This window comes from Pterocles gutturalis, unplaced genomic scaffold (assembly GCF_000699245.1).
Source record: "Pterocles gutturalis isolate BGI_N339 unplaced genomic scaffold, ASM69924v1 scaffold39972, whole genome shotgun sequence".
In the NCBI taxonomy this organism is placed as follows: Eukaryota; Metazoa; Chordata; class Aves; order Pterocliformes; family Pteroclidae; genus Pterocles; species Pterocles gutturalis.
In genome coordinates this window covers 1-21,387 of record NW_010114184.1, presented here as the reverse complement: position 1 = coordinate 21,387, position 21,387 = coordinate 1, and the positions used below count along the sequence as shown (strand labels likewise).

Sequence of the window (21,387 nt, the reverse complement as noted above, 5' to 3'; positions counted from 1 at the left end):
ATTGATGCATTTTTTTTTTTTTTCAGTGATGACCTACTGGAGGATTCAGACAGTGAAGAGCATTCCAGGTCGGAATCTGTGACAGGTAGGTAATATCTGATCCATGTAATAGCTTAGAGGTCAAGAGGGAAATTGTTCTTCTCAGGCTTTTAAAAGAGCCCTGTCAAAACCAATGATATTATATTCACTGTATTAGAAAAAAGGAAAAATATTGACCTTGAAAGCAATGCCAATATTTAAGTTGTGTGGTAGAAAGATTACATACAGGAGAAGAGGATAACCCTACTTTGTTGGTTAACAAATGTCTTATTTGACAACAAGCATTGCTTATCTTGCTGTCAATAAAACACACAAACCAAGTTAAAAGAACTGACTTAGAATGGGAACAAATTACAGCTGTACAAAACCCTTTAAACTGAGGGGATTGCCAGAGAGAGTTCCTGTATCTTGCTTGTTTCCCTCTGGGTATGCACTTTCCTGAATAAAGATTTCATATGGAAGCAGAACAGTGCTATGGGTGGTGTTCTTGCATTGTTTTCTTAGAGGTTGCATCAGAAGTTTTAGTGAGAGGAAGGATAACTTGCTTATTTTCCATAATCCAGTTTACATCTTTGAGTAAGGATCAGCAAGTGGGGAGAAAAAGAACATGTGCATGTGCATACACACAAGGAAATAAACTTGATATGTAAAAAGGAATTTTTTCAACAAAAGTATTAACAAAGATGGTGCTCTGTCCTTTATGCTTAAGTCACCTCTTAATCTGGTGTCCTTTGTACGATGTCCTTTGTAATCTTTTAAATCTCTACATTACTTGGTTGAACTCCCCCGATTCGTTGTTATTCTTGCAGTAGTGTTTAATTTGATCAGGCTGTGTCTTGTAAGTTTTTATTGGATTTTGTCTTATAATAGCTTGGAGTTCTTTCTGTTAGGTGGTTTTTTACATGGTGGGAAGTGTCAAGTTTTAAGAATAAAATGACATGGCTTTCAACTGAGATTGGAGAATTAATGTGTAGAATTGCGGATTTTTGATGGTACTGGATTGTCTAGGAAGGAAAGGGAATAATACAGGGCAGAACATGAATTGAGCTGGTTAGATTAGTTGGATTTCCGTGTGGTGATCTAGCCTAAGCAGAATAATCAGTAGAATGAAAATGCTGTTCACTGTGAAACTTGTTACAAAGGCTAATGTCCTGTTCTCTGTACTTCAGTCTTGTTGATAAAGAGAACTATTAGTCTTTGTGGAAGGAATTTTTCTGGGCCTCTTCTATTGTTTCTTGACTATCAAATCTTGAACATATGGAATGTTTTAACATACTGAAACTGTAGAGCAGTGACTTTTTGCTTAATTATAAGTCCATAATATATGCAATATGATTTTTTTTTTTTTTAACATATATTAAACATTTTTGTTTTCAAGGGCATACATCACAAAAAGAAACTATGGAAGTCAGCCTTGATATAACAGCTCTCAGCATTCTTCAGCAACCTGAAAAACTTCAGTGGGAAATTGTTGCAAATGTTCTGGAAGACACGGTTAAGGATCTAGAAGAACTTGGGGCAAATCCCTGTTTGGCCAACTGTAAGAGTGAAAAGATGAAGGAAAAACATCTAGAACAACACAACATTCCCTTTCCTTGTTTATTAGCTGGAGGTCTATTAACATACAAATCACCTGCTACCTCTCCTGTTAGCAGTAACTCTCAGAGGTCACTGGATGGCTTAAGTAGGACTCGAGGTGAGAGTGTCTCGGAACAGGGATCAACTGACAATGAATCCTGCACTAATTCAGAACTGAATTCCCCTCTGGTAAGGAGGACTTTACCTGTATTGCTGCTGTACAGCATTAAGGAGTCTGATGAAAAAGCAGGAAAACTCTTTTCACAGATGAACAATATTATGAGTAAAAGTATACACGATGATGGTTTCACAGTTCCACAGATCATTGAAATGGAGCTGGACAGTCAGGAACAGTTACTCTTACAGGATCCCCCTGTGACTTATATTCAGCAGTTTGCAGATGCTGCAGCCAACCTAACTTCTCCGGACTCGGACAAGTGGAGCTCTATGGTTCCCAAGCCTGGGACCTTGGTTCAGTGCCTGCGTCTGCCCAAGTTTGCAGAGGAGGAGAACCTGTGTGTAGATTCAATCACTCCTTGTGCAGATGGAGTTCATTTGTTAGTAGGACTGCGGACTTGTCCTGTTGAATCTCTGAGTGCAATAAATCAAGTAGAGGCCTTGAATAATTTAAATAAATTAAACTCGGCACTATGTAATAGAAGGAAGGGGGAACTAGAATCAAGTCTTGCTGTAGTGAATGGCACGAGTATTGATGTAATCCAACATGAGACACCAGCAGATGTACCAACTCCTTTAATAATTCAGCCTGAACAGAGAAGTGTTAGTGGTGGATACCTAGTGCTTTATAAGATGAATTATGCCACTAGAATAGTTACTCTAGAGGAGGAACCGGTAAAAATCCAGCATATCAAAGACCCCCAAGACACAATTACCTCAATGATTTTGCTCCCACCAGATATATTGGATAATCGAGAGGATGACTGTGAGGAGCCTGTAGAGGAAATACAATTAACTTCTAAAAATGGCAGTGGGAGAGAGAGAAGATCTGAGATCTCTACTCTTGGGCACCTGGTAATAACTACTCAGGGAGGATATGTAAAAATACTAGATCTTTCGAACTTTGAAATTCTGGCCAAAGTGGAGCCACCTAAAAAAGAGGGCACTGAGGAACCAGATATGTTTGTCTCTGTGATATACTGTTCGGGCACAGACAGATTATGTGCATGCACCAAAGGTAAGACTTTTCTTTAAAATTCTTTTCCTGATGCATGGTTTGACTGTATTTGGATTGTATTATAGAATGTTAGAATCTAAGTTTCACAGTAGTGATAGGCAAATTCCATTGAATTTATGTATGGTTTAATTCTGTTCTGGGGAGCGTGGACTCTAGTTAATTCCTCATTTCAACTGTAGATTTTTATCTCTAAAATGGGAATAACTGTATCTAATTCCAGTGGTCAGTTGTATCTTCTTTCAGATGGGGCTGCTGGTTCTGCTTCAGCCTCTTGCAACTGGGATTCCACTTTCTTGAGTATGAGAGCTAAATTATCCATGCAGGATTTTTAGATCTTTTTCAAAATGAACACAAGACATTTTGGGGGAAGGAGGCAGCTAGGAGGGGAGTGTAACTCAAGTCGAGGCAACTGCTACTTTGTGGAAGTCCCTAAACAACCACCCAGCTCCCTGCCTCACGTCACATTAAGCTCAAATCAGATGTACCTGTTGCTTCCAACAGGTAAAGCTAAGAGTTTTAGCAGTGGAGACTTAGATTTTGTTTTTTTAGTATGGATGAAAACATTGCTTTAACTAATTTATGCTTGCAGATTCCCACTGGAAACATTCATGTTTACTAAATTGTTCTCTTTTGGTGACTGCTTTTGCAGAAATGTCTGTTCAACTGTTTTAGATTTGTTTAATAATGCACGCTTTTTCCTAGTTAAAATGGAACTCTAACTGAAAGGTGAATTGCCTTTGAGAACTGTTGGTATGTCATATTCATGTCATAATCTTCTTACCTATACTTTGCTGATCAAACTGCAATCTCATTTAAAAAAACCCAAAACCTTGCTAAGGTTTTTTTCTACAGATTTGTACTACTATTAATTTCTTTCATACATCGAATTTATTCGTCTTTCCTGTATTTTAAGATGAATAATAAAAGTAAAAGGGCTTATTGTTACTGTGCACAGTACCTCCCATCCAGTGTTGGCGTGTATGGTAATTATATTCTTGTAGCATTTAGTGTTATCTAAACCTGTTATGGGACTTTGAGTGTAGGATATGCAGGCCCGCTGAGTTGGGAGTATTTATTCTGTGTGCGTAGGAGTATTTGTCCGTTCTGCTTAGATAACCACCACTTCTGTTGCTGACTGGAGAATACATCTTCCTCACATAATGCTTTTTCAGTAAATATCTCTATTTTTTTCTCTCTGAGAGTATTATAATATCCATCTAGTAATTTATAAATAGTTTTGCTGTCACTTGTTTTGGTTTTCCTGCCTTTGAGGTGACTGGGATTTTGGTTTTTTCTTCTCTAGGTATCACACTGCCCTCAAGTTTCATATTTTGAATATAGTACTTCAATAACTCTTGATTTTTTTGAATCCATTGATTGTTCTTATCTTTCATTTACACCCACTGCACCTCTATTGGGAACTTTTCTGCTCTGTGACCAAGTTAGAATAAACTTCAGAATTCATTATTTCTGTGGTTTAAATGTCTTTAGAAGCTTTCAATTTCTGTCCTTTTTTAACATTTCAGTCACTTCTTCTGGTATAACTTTTAAGAAATTAAGTCCAAAGCCATCATAAATATCTAGGGACCAATATCCATGAGAAATCTGGATTTAAGGGTCTGATACTAGTTGTGTCTGAGCCTCAGAGTCCTTACATTTATGCCAAAATGTGAAGCTTTGTAAAGAATGACCTGATCGTAAATGTTTATAAATAACTATACGTAAAATTCAGGAATACTAAAAGAAAAATCAGAAAGCTCAACTATCAATATAACTTTTTTATCCTGTATCTTATGGTGCCTTTGAATAACTTGATGTAAGGAATAGGTTTTGCGTATTTTTTGTTGTGTTGGATCCTAATCATCCTTTAATCTTTCTCCTCCAAGTAGGTAAAATTGCTTGCTTATCTGCTAGGCGGATGAATTTATTATTCTTATTTATTAATTTCTTAAATGCCATTTTCTTAGGCTTCTTCCAAACTCACTTTGAGGTGTTTGCTCCTCTGTATTTACAACCACCTGTGGGATGGTGCCTGCAGTCTGACAGCGTTAGGAAAATATGTGTTGAAAGTAGAATAGCTATATTCACTGATGTATTCAGCGTTCATCCTTCTAGCAAGTAGCTTCTAGCACAAAGACGTAAGTGAAAATGTTAAGTAGAAGATTTGGAAGTATTTTGGAGGATTTTTTAAAAGATCATTAAGAATTGTCGATTTTCTACCTTTCACTGCTACTGATATTCTTCCTTGTCAAGTTATGAACTTCAGTGTTTGAAGCTCTCGGAAGAACTATTACTGAGTAGGAAAGTGAGGTGGCATTTCAAACACATGCTACAGGAGGTGGAAATGCTCATGGTGGTGTGGTGAAGCAGGTACTTCCCTGCCAGGCTGGTTGAGTAGGTGTTAAAGTCTGTGTGATCTGTTTGAGTGCTTGAGTTTCTTCTAGTGAGGGAAGCATTCCTGGATTGTGCTCAAGTGAAATTTGTAATCTACTTCTTTCACCAATATAGTCTTTAAATGTCTGTGTTGAGTGAAGGTTTTCCAGTAAATCATTTCCCTGTTGAGTCCTGTTGAAAATGCTAGGATTTGTCTTTGCATTACATCTAGCAAAAACTTTCTCAACAGAAAGCCAATTTGATTTTTAAGAAGTGGTTCTTCGCTAGTTCCCTAAGTTGATTTAGTTACATTTTCAGTTTAATTATTATTTAGAAGTAGCCTGGGGAAAAGCAGGGTGGAAAAAAATTTTTTTACTTGTTTTCATTGTAAGAAAGAGGAACTAGTGCTTTTGCATTCTAGCAGTTCTCTTTTCTGCCTGTGTTGCTTCAGAGCTGACAGACATAAAGACCCGGCTCCGATTGATGTTCCATAATCAGCTTCTCACACATAGCGATTCCCAGATCACATTGGATCAGTTCTCTTGGATATTGCCAGTTTCTGAATTAGTCAGAGTTGGAAGCTGTAAAAGACAACTATAAGCGCTGAATGTAACCCATCACAATCTGTATCTTACTGATTGTTTTACACTTTCATTTGTAAGCACTTTTTTCTTTAGCTGTTTTGTGATTATTCTTGTTTTAATGTTCTTTCTGTATACATTCTTGCCTGCAGTGTTACATTATAACAAGAGTTTTTCTAGTTGTTCCCCTTTGTTGGATAAAGTTGGTTTTTTGGACTGGGGTTTGGTGTTTTCAAAGGGAGTTGTCTGCAGGCCTGGCAGAACTGGAGAGCAGTTTCATACATTTCAGACTTGATTCCCTCAAATCTTGTAGCTTTCAATTATAACAGGTTGCTTGCTCTTGAGTTGTGTGTAGTGTCTTAATTGCTCTCTGTAGCTTTCTTCTGGTTTTGTTTGGATATATTATTTGTCTCTTCCACGTTATTAGGCTTTGTCAGCCAATATTGGTGTATTTGAAGTTCAGGAATCAATTTGGTGTTTCCAGTTTTCTGCCTTCATAAGCAATGGAGTCTAATGAGACTGGGGAGAGGTCAAGTTTTTTCCACATCGGAATTGGTGTTAGAAGTGATGCTAAGAGATCATCACTGTCGCGATCAATTACACTTACCCATTGAGGAGTACTGATCAGCTGGTTTTTGAAGATCTTCAACATGAAGTTTTAACAGCCTACTCTTCTACTGCGTGCTGTCCTTGATGATGATTTTTTTTCCCTAGCATTCTGATTGGAGTCGTTACTATCCTTTATGAACACGGCAAAGAGATTACTTCAAAAAAAGAGGGGAAGGCAGAGTTTATTTAAGTTCTGTCCTCCTCCAGCCATTAATTTTCTTAAGCTGAATGTCTCTGGTCCTTCTAAACTTTCCTCATGGGCTTGTAAAGAAAAAAAAAGAATACACAACTCTTACACTCCCGTTCTGAAAGACATGTTCAAGTCAGTCCACATGTTTCTTGATGAGATACCCAAAATCTGACACAGTAATCCTAGAGATGTATTTGAATGGAACAGAATAATTCCTCAGCATCTCTGCAGTCTGTACATACCATGTGTGGGTATGCATAGTGGGATGTTTGCATCTTTGAGCAGGAAATTGAATCAGGTTTATCTTCTGACTCACAAGAGCCTCTTGTACAGAATTGCTGGCTAGCTGATTTTTCTTCATCCCGTAATAGTGCATTTCATTATTTCTTGCTAGGCATAGTAACTTTCGCTTGTCCCTATTCAATTGCATGCTATTTTTTCATAAGCTGTGATGGAATTTTACAGCTGAAATCTCCAAGAATAGTTGTAAATTCTTTTGGAGTGAGATTTTAGGGAAGCTTTCTTGAGGGCATTTTTCAGGTGTTCTGAACGATGATGTTTAGAGCTTACCCTTTCTCTACAGCCCAGTGGTGAGACAAGGAGGACTGGAAGTTGCTTAGGGGATAATTTCCTGTGGTATGGCTTTGTTTTCTTAATTCCTCTAACTATTCGGCTGTTGTTCAGCTATGTCCTTGTGGTGTGATTTGCTACCGACAGTTGTGTCACTCTTCCAGGCTCCTGCCAGAGTGCAGGATGTGTGCAGGATACTGAACATTTCACCAGATTGGCTCTGACCGCAGTGGCCTGGTCTCTGACATGTTCTCTAGCTTGTGCCAGTGCTGCTTTCCTGGAACCAATAACTCTTTTGCCAGAAAGAAGTTTGGGATTTATTTAGATGGATTTATGATTCTTATGTTCTGTTTGTATAATCCCTCCATGTTCTTGAGTCCAAGCAAATTGCAGATTTTTAAAACAATTCACAATTAAATTAACAATGTTTTGAATGTGTTACCTGTTATTTTCAGGAAATATAATGATGCTGCTTTCCAGTCATTCTCCTTTGTGATCACTGAGTCAGTGACAGCTTTCATATCTTCTTGGTAACGCAACAGAAGCATTTTCTCGCCTCTGTCAAAGTGATGCAAGTAGAGGAGTCTTGATAAACTACTACTTATGATGTTTACTAGCAGCACTGACTTTCACACAGATTTTTTTTTTTTTTTCCCTCCTATTTGACTATAGGAACTATGGTATCTTTGAAACAAATAATTAGGCATCATCAGAAGGTCATCTTTGGATGTTCCAGGAGAACAAATGGCTCCTTTGTGGTACAGAAGCAAAGCTACCTGCAGGGTTTTGGAAAGTGTGCGTGAGCACTAATAATTTTATAGGCTGATACTGCATAACTGAGGTTCATTATAAACTTCTTTGCAGAAGCTTTTTAAGAACAAATCTGAGAAAGTGAGATGTCTCAAGTTTAGCACAGGATTTTTCTTGAAAAAGTGCAGGACTCTTTCAGGAGTGCAGGGATTGTGACTCTCTCTTCCTCTTGTAGTATGGGCAAAAAGGTAAGGATGTTTTTTGCTGCTATTAATTAGTGACAGAAACTCAGGAACTTGGTTTGAGAAGCAAGGTTTTGTTTCTGTAAAACCTATGGAAGGCCTACCCTAGGATTTTCTTCTTTGTTTAAATCATCCTAATTAGAATTTTTGTAACTTCTGAAACTGTTAACAGTCCTTCCCCTCCCCTCAACCTTATGTAAAATTTAGCCTTCCTTCTCAGTGACTTCTCTGTAAATGACAGAATTCATTTGTGTATATCTGTAGTGGTGAACAGTGGGCATCTTCATCGAATGTGACCTTCATTTTCAAGGTCACATCAAAACATCGTGTCCATTGAAAATTTTGGACTTGCTCTTTTGATTGTTGACCTGATCAGCGTTGTAATTCCAGGTTTGATGAAATAATGTGAAGAGCCCCTTAGTTAAGAGAGTTCAGTGGGTCAAGTGACTTTCCAGTTCTCAGACACTGAACTTTTAAAGGAAATTTATGCAACCTGTACGAATGAGGTAGTGTAGACCTTTGGTTGTCATGATGGAATCCTTTCTGTTCAAAGGAATGATTTGGAGTCTGGAAAGTGTCATAATGGTTATGCTTTTTGGGTTTCTATTGAGGTTTCCTTAGTTAATTACCTTTTAACCCCCCTCTGCCCTAATACTTTTTTTCCTTTGGTACCATTCACAACTTGAGTCAGTATTTTTGTAGTTCTGTTTTGCATTTACCTTGAAAAAATTTGTAGTAGTGAAGGAAAAGGAGTATTCCTGTATAATCTTACTGGTTTCAGGTCCTGCACAATTACTGTCATAATTGTGGAGCGCTTCAGCTGCAAGCCAATCTTGTGAGTTGAGTTCAGCTGTATGCCTGTCTAAACTTTCATCTTTTGTCTGTGATTTTAGGTGGAGAACTTCATTTCCTTCAGATTGGAGGAACCTGCGATGACATAGATGAAGCTGACATACTTGTAGATGGATCCCTTTCCAAAAGTGTAGAACAGTCATCAGAAGGCACCAAGCCCTTATCTAACCCTTCTAGTCCAGGCATTACAGGTAAACTGCACGTGTTTAAATGTATCGTTAGTAAAAATGCTTTTTGAATTTTTGGAAGTTGCATATTAAGGTGATTTTGAGTTATTTAGTATCACGCTGCTTTATACTTTTTTGGTGCCTGGAGTTCCATAGTTGCTGTGTGTCTGTCACTGTACAAATATCACACTTTAGCAGTTCCTGATTTAAAAAAAAAAACCTGTTTTATAAGCAATTGTTTTTCCAATCTCTACATGTTATTTTAAATGTGGCAGATGGGGAAAAACAGGTAACTGTGCAGGCACTGAGTTTTCCTCATAGTTTAAGTAAGCTTGAACTCTTTATTTGGAATTTAAAGCGTATGCTCAGTATGTAAAATTGCATTATTGTGAAAGTTTTGTGCAGAAGCTGTACAGCTCTACTTACTAAAACTGTACAAAATATATTCTGCAGGCATTGTTACATACAGTGAAATTCATGGTCGCTATACTTCAAGCAGTGCAGTTGCTGTTGATAAATTAAGAGTATGATGTGAACTCTTGGATTGTTGTTTTTAGCAGCTTGTCTGGGTTGAGCTATGCTCAATTTCTGCTGTCATTTACCTACTAGTTTCCTTCCTGGAGAGGTAGTCTGGCCTTGGACAGCAAGAAATAATTGATTCTAATTGTCCAAATTATATTTTTACCCTAAACATCTTATTTAGGTCTCGTCTTTACTGCAGTTCTCATATAGCAGTCCTGCCACCAGTCTGCTGCCTGTATCCTGGCCCACTTAGGGAAAATAAGCAGTTGGGTGAGAGGGGCTGTTCTTTTTGTAGTCAGGTAGAAGGGGGAAAATGTGCGGGGCTCCCCCTTCTTGTAAGGAAGAACAGGGAGTTATGTTTAGTTTCTGTTGGAGGGGGAAGAAGAATGAAGCAGAAAAAATCCAGTCTGCTCAAAGACAGAATTGTTGCGCAGTTTGAGCTATGATCTCACTTCTTGTTGCAGTGTCATCTAGCCAACGAGGTTCACATTTGGCAGTAAAAAAAAGATGGTTGGTGTATTACTGAAATTAAATTTCTAAAGCATTTTTAATTTCCAACCTCTTCAGCACTTTCCTGCCTCCTAGATTGAAAAGTAGAAATCATAGTTGATGCAATGAGAGTGATTTTTTTTTTTTTTTTTTTTTTTTTGTGCCTGACTCTGGGTATCTCATCTTGAGCTTCTCCACTTTTTGGGAAGAATTGCATATGCCTTTCTACTCTCAAGCTGGAAGATGTAATCTGGTTATTATACTGGTTTCAACCTGGCTTGATTTGCAAGATAGTCTCTAAGTTCTGACTTCCCTGAGGGAATGGTATTTGTGTTGGTGTAATTTATTTTATTTTTTTTCCCCCCTGGAGTGGTGACAGTAGTAGTCAGGTAGCAAACTTTCTCCTTTCGAGGAGCATCCTTTCTTTAAAAGTTTCTTTACAATTAAAATGCATTTCTAGGAGAAAATCCTCAAAATATAAGAAAACTGACATTGTGCATATCTCATTTTCCCTCAAGTTGTCAATTTTATTTTATTTTTTTTTGTCTGAGGAAACCTGATTATTTTTAGAGTTCCTTTGTACTGTTTCTTTGGGGCTTTGTGTCCCTGAAATCTTTTAATTTTCTGTACTTCTTTAATTCATATCCTTGTTTCCTCTGGACAGGGCTTCAATATGAAGATAAGAAGACAAAATACTTGTCTAGGCCCAGGGTCTTTTAAGTGCATTACATAAAGCATGTTTGTTTTTCACTTACCCCCCCTTTTAAGCTGAATTGGCAGCCTTCCAAAGCATTCTAGTAATCCACCATAAAACAAGCTATATTGATAAGTGGGTGCCAAAGTAATGTTTTAAACAGTGATAAAAATGTTACAATTGCATAGTAATTCCATATGTCTGTTTTCATGAAATCTAAAACTTCATGTTGGTTTTTTTTTTTTTAATCTGAGTCAACAATGTTTTAATCAGCTTTACATCATCAAAGTATAGCTGGTTAAATACTTTTTCCTGATGTTGGTTGAATCCCAGACAGCATGCTCGGAGCTCTCAGTACATAGAAAATTTATTTCAAATGAGCTGCCTTCAGAGGATCCTGGCTTCAAGGCTAGGGTTGTTTGGTTGCTTGTGTTTGGTGGTTTTTTGTTGTTGTTTTTTGTTTGTTTGGGGTTCTTTGTGAGTGTTTGGTTTGGCTTTTTATAGAAACTCCATATAATGTGTGCTTAATTTTACCTGTAGCAGTTTGGATATATTTCAAACTGTTTATAGGATGTTCTGGAAAAACTATCTGTGCAGTGATTAATGTATGTTCTGTAATTATTCAGGAGTTGATCTTTTGGTGGACCAACCATTTTCCCTTGAAACACTGACGTCCATGGTGGAACTGACCCGGTTTGAGACCTTGACGCCACGGTTTTCAGCCACTGTCCCTCCCTGTTGGGTAGAAGTCCAGCAAGAGCAGCAGCAGAGGCGGCATCCTCAGCATTTGCACCAGCAGCACCATGGGGATGCAGCTCAGCATACTCGAACTTGGAAGCTACAAACAGACAGGTAGGTAGGGTAACAGCGCAGAAAGAAATGTGTGTTTTGCTTAACTAGTTTGTATAGCTGATGTAATCACAAACGTCGTGCAATGTAATTGCTTTTACGTAGGGTGCAAATTTAAGAACATGTACTTTCAAAGATAATAATCCCTATCTGATAGTTTGCGTTGTAGGTCTTTGTCATATTGCCAGAGTTGTTTTAGTGGACCTTGAAACAAATTGAAAAATCAAGTTTTGCATTTGTGTATTTTTGTTTGCCAAGTGTTGCCATTTCATTATATAACCAGACGAGCACATTCACTGGAATTACAGATATTCTTGATTGTTTCTATGAAAGTCTGATTCACCGTTCTTATGCATACACACATTCTTAGTACATTTTTTAATTGGAAAATGCAAGCTGCAGGTGCCAGTATGACTAATTAGCTGTCCTAAACAAAATTGTATTTTAATTTATTTTAAAATGTGAAGATAGAATCTGGACTTATGCCTGTTCATGTGAAGTTAAATTTTTGTACGTGAGGCATTTACGTAAACCATTAGAGAGCCCTAGTTCTAATAAAATTCAGGCAATATTTTAATTGAAATTGACTGCACTGACATGGTATGTGTAATACTACTTAGTTTTTTTACACATGGCATGAGAACTTGGGAGTCCTCTGGGATCCTAAAGAGTAGAACAGCAGTGTTGCAGTCTCCTTGAAGAGTTGATTAAAAGCTACCTGAAGTAGCTTTGCGTATTTTCTCTGGAAAATGCTTGGAGAAACAAAACATACATATAAGTTCTCATGTGTGTTTTATTAAGGGACATGGGCAATAAGGCACTGTGAGATCTTTTGGGTCTGGCTGTCGCACATCTGTCCCCCTGGTGTGTAAGATTTGGATAGTTGCATAGCATCCAAATGCCCATACAGTGGAAAAAATTAAATAGCCAAAGGATGCTCGGGGAGCTAGAGATCATATGTGGGGAAAGAAAAAAGCTTCTCATATAAATAAGTGAAAGCTAGCATGTGATAGTGAAGCATTCCAGGTGGGAAGACAGGTCTGGAAGGTAGTAGTCGCAGGTGTTTCGAGGGCTGACACCTAACATGGGCTGAACTTGCTTTAAATGTTCATGAGCTATGGTAAAAACTTGCGGTATGTTATAGGCTTTAAAACCTTTTATTTATTTTTTGATTTTGCATTGTGTAAGCAAAATACTCTGTAAGAAGTGGAAAGGAGGTAGTTCCTTGCAAAATAACTTCCAGTTAAAAACATTGATTATCCAGTGTCTTCAGCAACAGTAAAAGGCCTCCAACATGGCTATATAAGGAAGCGAACAGTGAAGGTACTAGCTGTGAATTGGAAGGTGATAGGTGGAACACTAGCTTATGGATATGTTTCATTAGAGGAAAAGAATTATGCCTGCTGCAAAGTAAAACTGGAACATAAGGAGGTAAAAGTCAAAAGTTTTGGCTTTGTAATGGAAATTTTTGACAGCTACTAAATGACTTATTATGAAAATTATTACATTACAGTCCCTTTGTTCATAGGGTAGAATATACAATCTTAAAATTGAGAGCAATGTTAGCTCTTAATAAAAAGTTATCTGGGAGGAAGCTTTTTGATTTCTGGATTATTTTGTTGGTCCTTGATATGAGGTTCCTTTTATTTCCTCTTTGAGTGTCTCATGCTGATTGCTATGAAGATGTGGGATTACAGGGTTAGATGAATGAGTAATGCAATTTGGTATGGTAATTCTTTTGTTTCTGAAATAGAGAGGAGGAGATAATCCTGTAAATGTGTTTCAGGGAATGACATCATATACTCGTGCTCTTTCAATCCTACTTTTAAAAAGGCTGTGTGAAAAAGAAAACAGAAAAAGCAGAGTCTGGTTTACTTTGTGAATGATCCAAATATCAGTATTTCCCCTTTAGTGGTAATTTAACTGAAATGTTAAATTGGGTTAATCCTTTTTAAAAAAGTACATTAATTCCTCGTGTGCCTTGATAAAACAGTGACATCTCAGTTTCCTGGCTTTTTCTTAAATGTTTAAAGGAAATATTAATATATTCATCTTATGCAGACATAGTTGAAGATATGTGAAAGAAGGAGAAGCTACGTACTGATGTGCTTTCCAGTGTTTAAACTGTGGAAATGGGTCTGCAGCTGAAAGTTCTGTTGTCCGTCTTTTGCTTCTATCTGTCTTTTCTCCCCAGATCACTGTTTTTCTGTGTTGCTTGTTCTGGAAAGCTGGTGTACCATTTCATTATGTGTACCTGGAATCTCTTATAAGTGCGTTTATAATTTCCGAAGGAAGATATGGCCTTCAAGGATATTACTGTAAAAAATGCAAAGAATTAAATATGTTTGTACCATTCCTTAATCTATTTGAAAATCATTTTCTGCACAGTACTTGATGTGTAGCATATTATTTGATTTAAAATACTTTTTCTAATTTAGATGTTAGGTAAGCATCTAACCAATATTTATAGCAGCAAAGTCAGTTTCTTAGTGTTCTCAGTTATACAATTAAATAATCACAGGCTACCGAAGTTACTACATTTAAAAAAAAAATGAGAAGATCAAGAAGTGCAGTTGTTTTAAATGTGACATTGACACATGATTAGTTTTATTCAAATTGCTCTTTGGTTTGAATTATATTTTGCAAGCCTTAGTGCATCAAACTATGGAACTGATCATTGAGGGGAAAGTATTATCTCAAGTTTACACTTTTGATGTAAACCAAAGCTGGCTTCAAAAGGAAAACATGACTCATTAAAAGAAAGCTGTACCAGTTTTTGCACAGTGCAGGCTTCTGAGCGTGCAGTTGGTAAGAAGCACTTCTCATCCTGTATAAATTATCAAATGTATTTAAAAAATAATTTCAAACTAGTATTTTGAGTCTCCTGGATATGGCTGTTGTACCACTGGAAAGTGATGTTGTGTAACGGTAAGCGATGGGGAAGGCCAGCTTTGGAGATGACGAGGTGGTTACTATCATGCTTCCGTACCTTTCACTGGTTGGTAGATCCTTTTTTAGTGATTTCCCCCCCCCCCTGTTTCTTTTTTTCCCACAAATGAGTAACTGGTATTTATAGTAATATGGAACCTACTGTAACTAAGGTAATAGGGAATCTTTTCACTGCTACTTTTACCCAAATATTGATTTGCACTCTCTTATCAATTGGCTTTTAGTGTGTCCTTCACCAAATGAATGTAGTCAAGTGCAGCTTGAAAGACTTTTACTACAGAAATTTATGTTGATGTAGACTAATGCAAAGTAAACTTTTCCTCTTGTTAAAGAAAGTGTGCATAAATGGAGAGTGCAGTGGGTGATGCTGCCTGCTAGATCTGAATTTTCTCTTAGCACGGAATCATTTTCTTCTTTTTTTCCTGACAGCAACAGCTGGGATGAGCATGTCTTTGAACTGGTTCTACCTAAAGCCTGTATGGTTGGACACGTGGACTTCAAATTTGTTTTGAATTCAAACATCACAAACATTCCCCAAATTCAAGTGACTCTACTGAAAAATAAAGCTCCAGGCTTAGGGAAGGTCAATGGTAAGAAGAACTTACGATGTATTATTTCTTCTCCCAAACTCATTGTTCTTTGTGATGTGTATTAGAAGAATTGCTTGAAATGATGTAAATATTTTGGTTTTACTCATTTCCATTTTAATCTGTTTCTCAGCGTCATGGTCTGTTTTCACTTACCATGTTTGAATGTAAATTCGGGAAACAAACTCAGTAAAGAGTTCCAAAATAAAACTGCATAGCTCAGAAAGGTTGAACTGAATTACTGTTCTGTACTGCTTGAATCCTACAGTCATTAAAAAAATGTGCTGTCAATTGTAAATCATGCTAGAAATTGACCGATGAAACCAATGGGGCTCTTTTAAATTCTTGATATATTTAAAAAATGATAATAAATTATTCCAAGTCACAGAAGGAAATTATTTGCCAGTGCTTCGTGGATGCATAAGATAAAATAGCAAAGGCTTTTTCTGATGACAGTAGTTAAAACCTGGCTTCCTTGGGAATTCTCTCATCATCTGGCTCATTAAGTAAGCTATGTGAAAGCTGCAGTATGATTTCGCCTTTTGTTCCTTGCAGCTTTGACCGGGTGGGTCAAAGTTATGAGAGCTCTTGCCTTGGGAAGACTCCTAGCTGGACTCTGCATCTTCCTAGCTCTCAGGGAACCTGTGAGGGGGTAGCATAAACTGAAAAGTCACTTTGATGCAGAAGAGTTTGTGCCTCCATTGGGGTTTTCCTGTGGTGAGAGTGTTCATTGCATGTCCTGCTGCTCTGTCTGCTAGGGATGGAAGGTATCACATGCAGCGTTTCCTTTTAGTGAGGCATTAATTGGTTATCTTTATCTGACCACTTCTCTGTGAAAGGCTTCTAAGAACTCAGTGTTTCAGAGAAATCCGTCTGTCAGATGTTATTAAATTGGCTGCTGGACATAAAATGTGTTGGGGAGAACAGCAAGCGTGAATGTAAAAGCTCTTTTTTTTTTTCTTTTTCTATTTTTTTTAAAATGCTAAGTAAGAGCAGCCCAGTTAAACAAGGGTGACAGAGGTGTTTTTTTAAAAAAGAAATACAGGCATACTAAAGACATGCTTTCATACAACTTCTCAACTCTTGTAGCATCCCCCAGTGTTTAACAGGAAAAAAAAGTGTGCTGGAGATGCTCCTTAAAGAAATCCTATAAACTGGTGGTCATCCAAGAATGAAATATTCTAGCATAGTAATATTCTTGAGGAAAAGCATGTTCTTTTAGGATACAAGATGGTTTTAGCAGAAGTGCTGCAGGACAGCAGTCAACAGGTGTTCTTGCAGGTTCTTTCTTTTTTAATGCTTGAAGTAAAACCTTAATTTTATCATGGAGCAGAATTTTGTTCTATCAAAGCAAAAAATAGGACATAGTCCATGTTGCTCTTCTGAACAGAACCTGGTGTGTTCAGTTTCAGTTTCAAATATTTCTGAGCAAACAGTTCCATGAGTTGGTAATTCTCTGAAGACATTTGATTTGGCTGTGAAATAAATTGCCAGAGGCTTTACAGTACAGCATACTGATCATAAGACACGACAGAGCTTTTCCAGAAAGTGACACTTTACTTCCTTGCGTGCAATGTAGTGGAATTTGCTTTTTCTGTTATGAATAGGGTGGAGAGAGCATGGAGGGGAGGGCCAGGGTATACACAGGCAGTTTGGAAGGGGCTGGGGGATGTCGGAGCGCCTGCGAGGCAATCTTGGCAAGGTCTTTGTTTCTTTTTGATTCATTAGGACTGGGGAGCCTCCACTAACCAACAACCTCTCAAGTGTTAACGCATTGCAGTTGTTTCCTACCCTTTCTCAATTTCTTGGGTTTTGGAAAAGGACCTTAATGACATTTGACTTTTTTCTGTGCACTATTGAATGAAGTAATCGGGCACTAATGATTTCATTATAAGTGAAGACAAACCCTAGATAATTTATATCTGTTTTGGATATTAATCAAAGTGTTCCAATCCCAGGGAGAAGTAATATTCAGGATTGTTTGACAGCTCTTGAAAATGTATAAAATCTTCAAACTGAAATTCAGTTAACTCCCCGTCACCCTTCCCTTCTCTCCATCCCTAGGGGGAGAAAGAAGCTGAGATTTTAAGATAATGAGACCTAAAGAAGATGTTTAGAGGAGAGTGTATTCAGTCATCTTTGTATGACGGGAACCCCGGAACTAGTTAAATATGTAGTGTGTAATAACGGGAAGGCCAGAGGCATAATTCTTCTGGTTTGGAACTAATGTATTTGATCTGGCAATTAGTTCACTGTGTATGCTTTGTGTTTATTTGCTTGCATGTCCTCTTTGTCTATGGTTCATGAGAACCATTTAATTGAAAAAGAGCTGTACTTAAGTATTAGCAAAAGAATGCCTGATATTTAGCAGGAGCTGTCCAGTTATTTTCAGTTTAAATTATCAAACTTTCAATACCGTAATCTAATTACTTAGGAGTAATCTGCAGTTTATTGTTAGGCAAAAATAATTTGGGCAGTGTTAAAGCAATGCAGGCTGTTTACAGGTCATTAAAATATTTGCTGCAACTTTAATTGCAATCCTAATATGAAAAACATGCCTTTGTGTATTTGTGGTTCTTATATAAGAAATCGTGTTTTGGGCAGAAAGCTCCTAAGTTTGCTCTGAAAACTATTGCTTCAGTTTTGTGTGAGCCTTAAGCAATGTTTATGAAATCTTGCTAATATTTTTAATTCCAGAAGCAGCAGTAGATAGACAGATCACATTTCCTTTATCTCCAGCTCATAATACTGAAGTGGAGAGGAATGGAAAACCAGGACTGGCTGAATTCAATGAAGACATGCAGTATATGGATGTAGAGGAACCACAATGTAAGTTTCCTTTATCTTGTTATACTTTGTTTGAAGTATGAGCGTGCTTTTTTCTTTTTTTAATGATACACTGAAATGTCTCTGCAAAAATTTCTCAGCCATTTAAAATAGGCTAATTTCTCTGTCCTCTTCAGTGGCCTCTCTCACTGGTCTGTTTACTGTATGAATTGAAAGTTTGCGTACAAACACACAGAAAAGCCCAAAAAACTACTGGAGAGTTTGGTGCTTAAAAGCAGATTACTATTAGTATTTATTTGGATTTAGAAACAAAGTAGATTGATATGGCACCTTTCTAACTTGAACTCTTGCCCTGTTCCAGCACTATATTCCTTGGTTTCCCTATCTAGTCTTCCATAGAATTTTTCTTTGCATGCCTGGCTTTTGTAGAGATTGCTGCTGTAAACCAAGAAAAATAATAAACAGCTAGTATAGAATTCATAACTAGTCACATTGACCTTTGGCCACATCAGGCTTGCTGTCCTTGTTTTTGTAGCCTTTTTTGTTAACCCCTTCTCTTTCACAAAATCTGTTAGAGAGACTCTGAAAGGCAATCAGATTGGATCTGAGTGAGGAGGGCTGGAAAATGACTAAAAGTGGACCTCAAGCAATTGTTATTTTTTCAGTGGAGAGTTTTTATGTACTTAGTGATCAGAATTTGACATAGTGTATTTTTAACCCATGCAAGTGATCAGATTTTGTGACTTAATTCCGAGTAATTCAGGTCTGTATTACTCATGGTTTTTTTAAGGTCTTAGATTGTGTCCATTTCTGGAGGAACACAAAGAAGATATACTTTGCGGCCCAGTATGGTTGGCTACTGGGCTTGATCTATCAGGACACGCTGGAATGTTGACACTAACAAGTCCAAAGCTTGTTAAAGGTAAACCAGTTTGTTATGCTATTCACATGAAGTGACTAAAGTGTGTCTCCTACTTCTGTACTCAGACTTTGGTTTGTAGTTATTTTCACATTGACAAATGTTGCTGTGTAACAGGATAGTTTTCAAACCGATGCTGAAGTACTGTGATTAATGTAGTTGAGCTCTGCTTATCCATATTATCTGTGAAGTTGAAATCTGTTTACAACTTGCTCTAGTAAACTATGCAAATTCTCTTCCCTTCCCCGCTTTGTTTGTTTTACACTTCTAGGCATGGCTGGTGGCAAGTACCGCTCCTTTTTAATTCACGTTAAAGCAGTGAATGACAGAGGAACAGAAGAAATCTGCAATGGTGGCATTAGACCAGTTGTTAGAATACCATCTCTAAAACCCCAGACTAACAAGGGCCATTCCCTTGCTTCATTGTTGGCAAAAGTTGCAGCAGGCAAGGTAATGAATAGCCAAGAAAGACAGCTGTGTTAAAGTTGTCGAGTCGGTATAATTTATGGAATTTGAAAATTAAACAGCTGTTAGGAGAATTAAGATCCATTAAAAAATACTTTTTAAAGGGTTGACACTGTGTTAACACCTTCAAGAATCAGAGTTTAACATCTCTTAAGTTGTTTCTTTTGTGTAAATTTAGTTGAAGAGGTTTGTTCTGCCACTTTCCCATTCTGAGCGCTTGTTTTTGAAACTTGTGTTTCCATGAGTGTTTTTAGTAGCTGATACACCTCACCCTTAGGAAGATTTTTGTGGAGGGGTATTTTACTCTTGATTGTTGCAGTTGTCAGATTGGATGATACGATGTACATCTTGTGGACATTAATAGAGTGGTTAGAACATAATAAATTACAGAACATTGTTAAATTTGATGTTCTCTATTAAACTAATTAGTGAAGGAAAGTAGTCTATATTTGTACAACGCTCAAACTCAGTGAGAACTGTATGTGTTTCACTGAACAAGGTATGCAAATGAAGCAGTCAAAAACAGTGTGATTTATGATTTATTTTTTTTAATCAGGAAAAGCCATCTAGCAAAATTGAAGCCACTAATTCTTCAAGGAAATCAGATAATCTGAGAGGCTGTGATTTACTTCAAGAAGTCTCTGTAACAATTAGAAGATTTAAAAAAACTTCCATTTCAAAGGAAAGGTTAGTGGATGTTTTTTAGTTGTAAAAAATACTAGCTTTGGTTACGCTTCTCATAAAATACTTCGTTCTCAGAAGAGCTCGGGTCAAACCATTGTTTCAAGTTGTCATTTCATAAACATATTTTATATAAAAAAACCTGTAAATTGTGAGTTCAAGGACACTGTGCTGTGCAAGTTGTGATAGAATAACACCATGCATGAAGTTGTATGTTGAGTGATTTTTTGCCTGTCTTGAAAAGGCAACTGTAAATAAGTTTTCTTGGTAATTAGATAAATTATTTGAGCAGATTTTTTTTAAAGGAAGTATCTTGCCTTTCTGTTTCTGCGTCTTGTTTCTTACAGTAGAGATTATATTATTTATCGAAAAGTTTAGAATCAAGTTTAACATTGTTACTCAAAAATGGTTAAAGTCTCTGGATTGTACTACAGACCTAAATACAAATAATATAGTATTTCATTTGTGTTACCAACTGCCACGCCACAATAGTGGCACTGGCTGTAATGGGCTTAAAGAGGTCGAAGAGGCTGCAAAGAGGTATGTGCAAATAGAGTGTTGTAGGTGATGAAAGTTAGTTTAGGCTGAGAAGTTCCTAGATAAGTTAATAGCAAAAGAAAAAAAATTCCCTGAAGGTTACTGAATATCAAGTAACCTAGGAAGTTCTTTGAGGAGAAAATAGGAAGATTGGGAATGTGTGTACAGAAAGTATCATACATGCTTGTGTACTGGTTTTACTCATCTAGGCTTTTTTTTTTTTTTGCCACTTCTGAGACAAAGCTGGCGGGATGCTTTAATGGGAGAATGGCCATATTGGATAATGCTTTTTTTCATTTCCTTCCCCTCCTCCGTAGAGTTCAACGGTGTGCCATGTTACAGTTTTCAGAGTTCCATGAGAAGCTGCTCGCCACTCTTTGCAAGAAGACAGATGATGGTCTGACTACAGAACATGCTCAGAGCCTCGTACTAGACACACTTTGTTGGCTGGCCGGAGTGTATTCAAATGGACCTGGCAGGTAAGGGAGAAATCGTGGTTAGATTAGCATGCCTATTTCTCAGTAGCAGCTCTGTTGAAAAAATAAAGTTTTATATGATTCTCTAAAGCATGCATCTTGTTTTCACAGTTCAAAGGAAGGAAATGACAGCTTGCTTTCTAAAACACGTAGATATGTCTCTGATATAATACGTGTTTGCTTCTTTGAAGCTGGACGGAGCATAGCTCACAAATGCGCACGATTTCTTGCACTATGCATCAGGTCAGTGCTAATTATTTATATAAATTTCATTTTATATATTTAT

The 21,387-nt window shown here is 37.3% G+C and overlaps 1 protein-coding gene across 1 annotated transcript in view; it reads left to right on the top strand.

The window, feature by feature from the left end:
- The window catches only part of LOC104462703 (baculoviral IAP repeat-containing protein 6-like), a gene marked incomplete at its 3' end in the record, with an annotated part of 37,660 nt that extends 16,556 nt beyond the window's left edge, over positions 1–21,104 (top strand). The window contains exons 10-18 of the mRNA XM_010074760.1: positions 27–85; positions 1,418–2,812; positions 9,021–9,170; positions 11,478–11,703; positions 15,079–15,239; positions 17,934–18,065; positions 19,214–19,392; positions 19,964–20,094; positions 20,943–21,104. Coding sequence (XP_010073062.1) covers positions 27–85; positions 1,418–2,812; positions 9,021–9,170; positions 11,478–11,703; positions 15,079–15,239; positions 17,934–18,065; positions 19,214–19,392; positions 19,964–20,094; positions 20,943–21,104 — 2,595 coding nt within the window. The remainder of the gene's footprint in view (positions 1–26; positions 86–1,417; positions 2,813–9,020; positions 9,171–11,477; positions 11,704–15,078; positions 15,240–17,933; positions 18,066–19,213; positions 19,393–19,963; positions 20,095–20,942) is intronic.
- Positions 21,105–21,387: the final 283 nt, after the last annotated feature.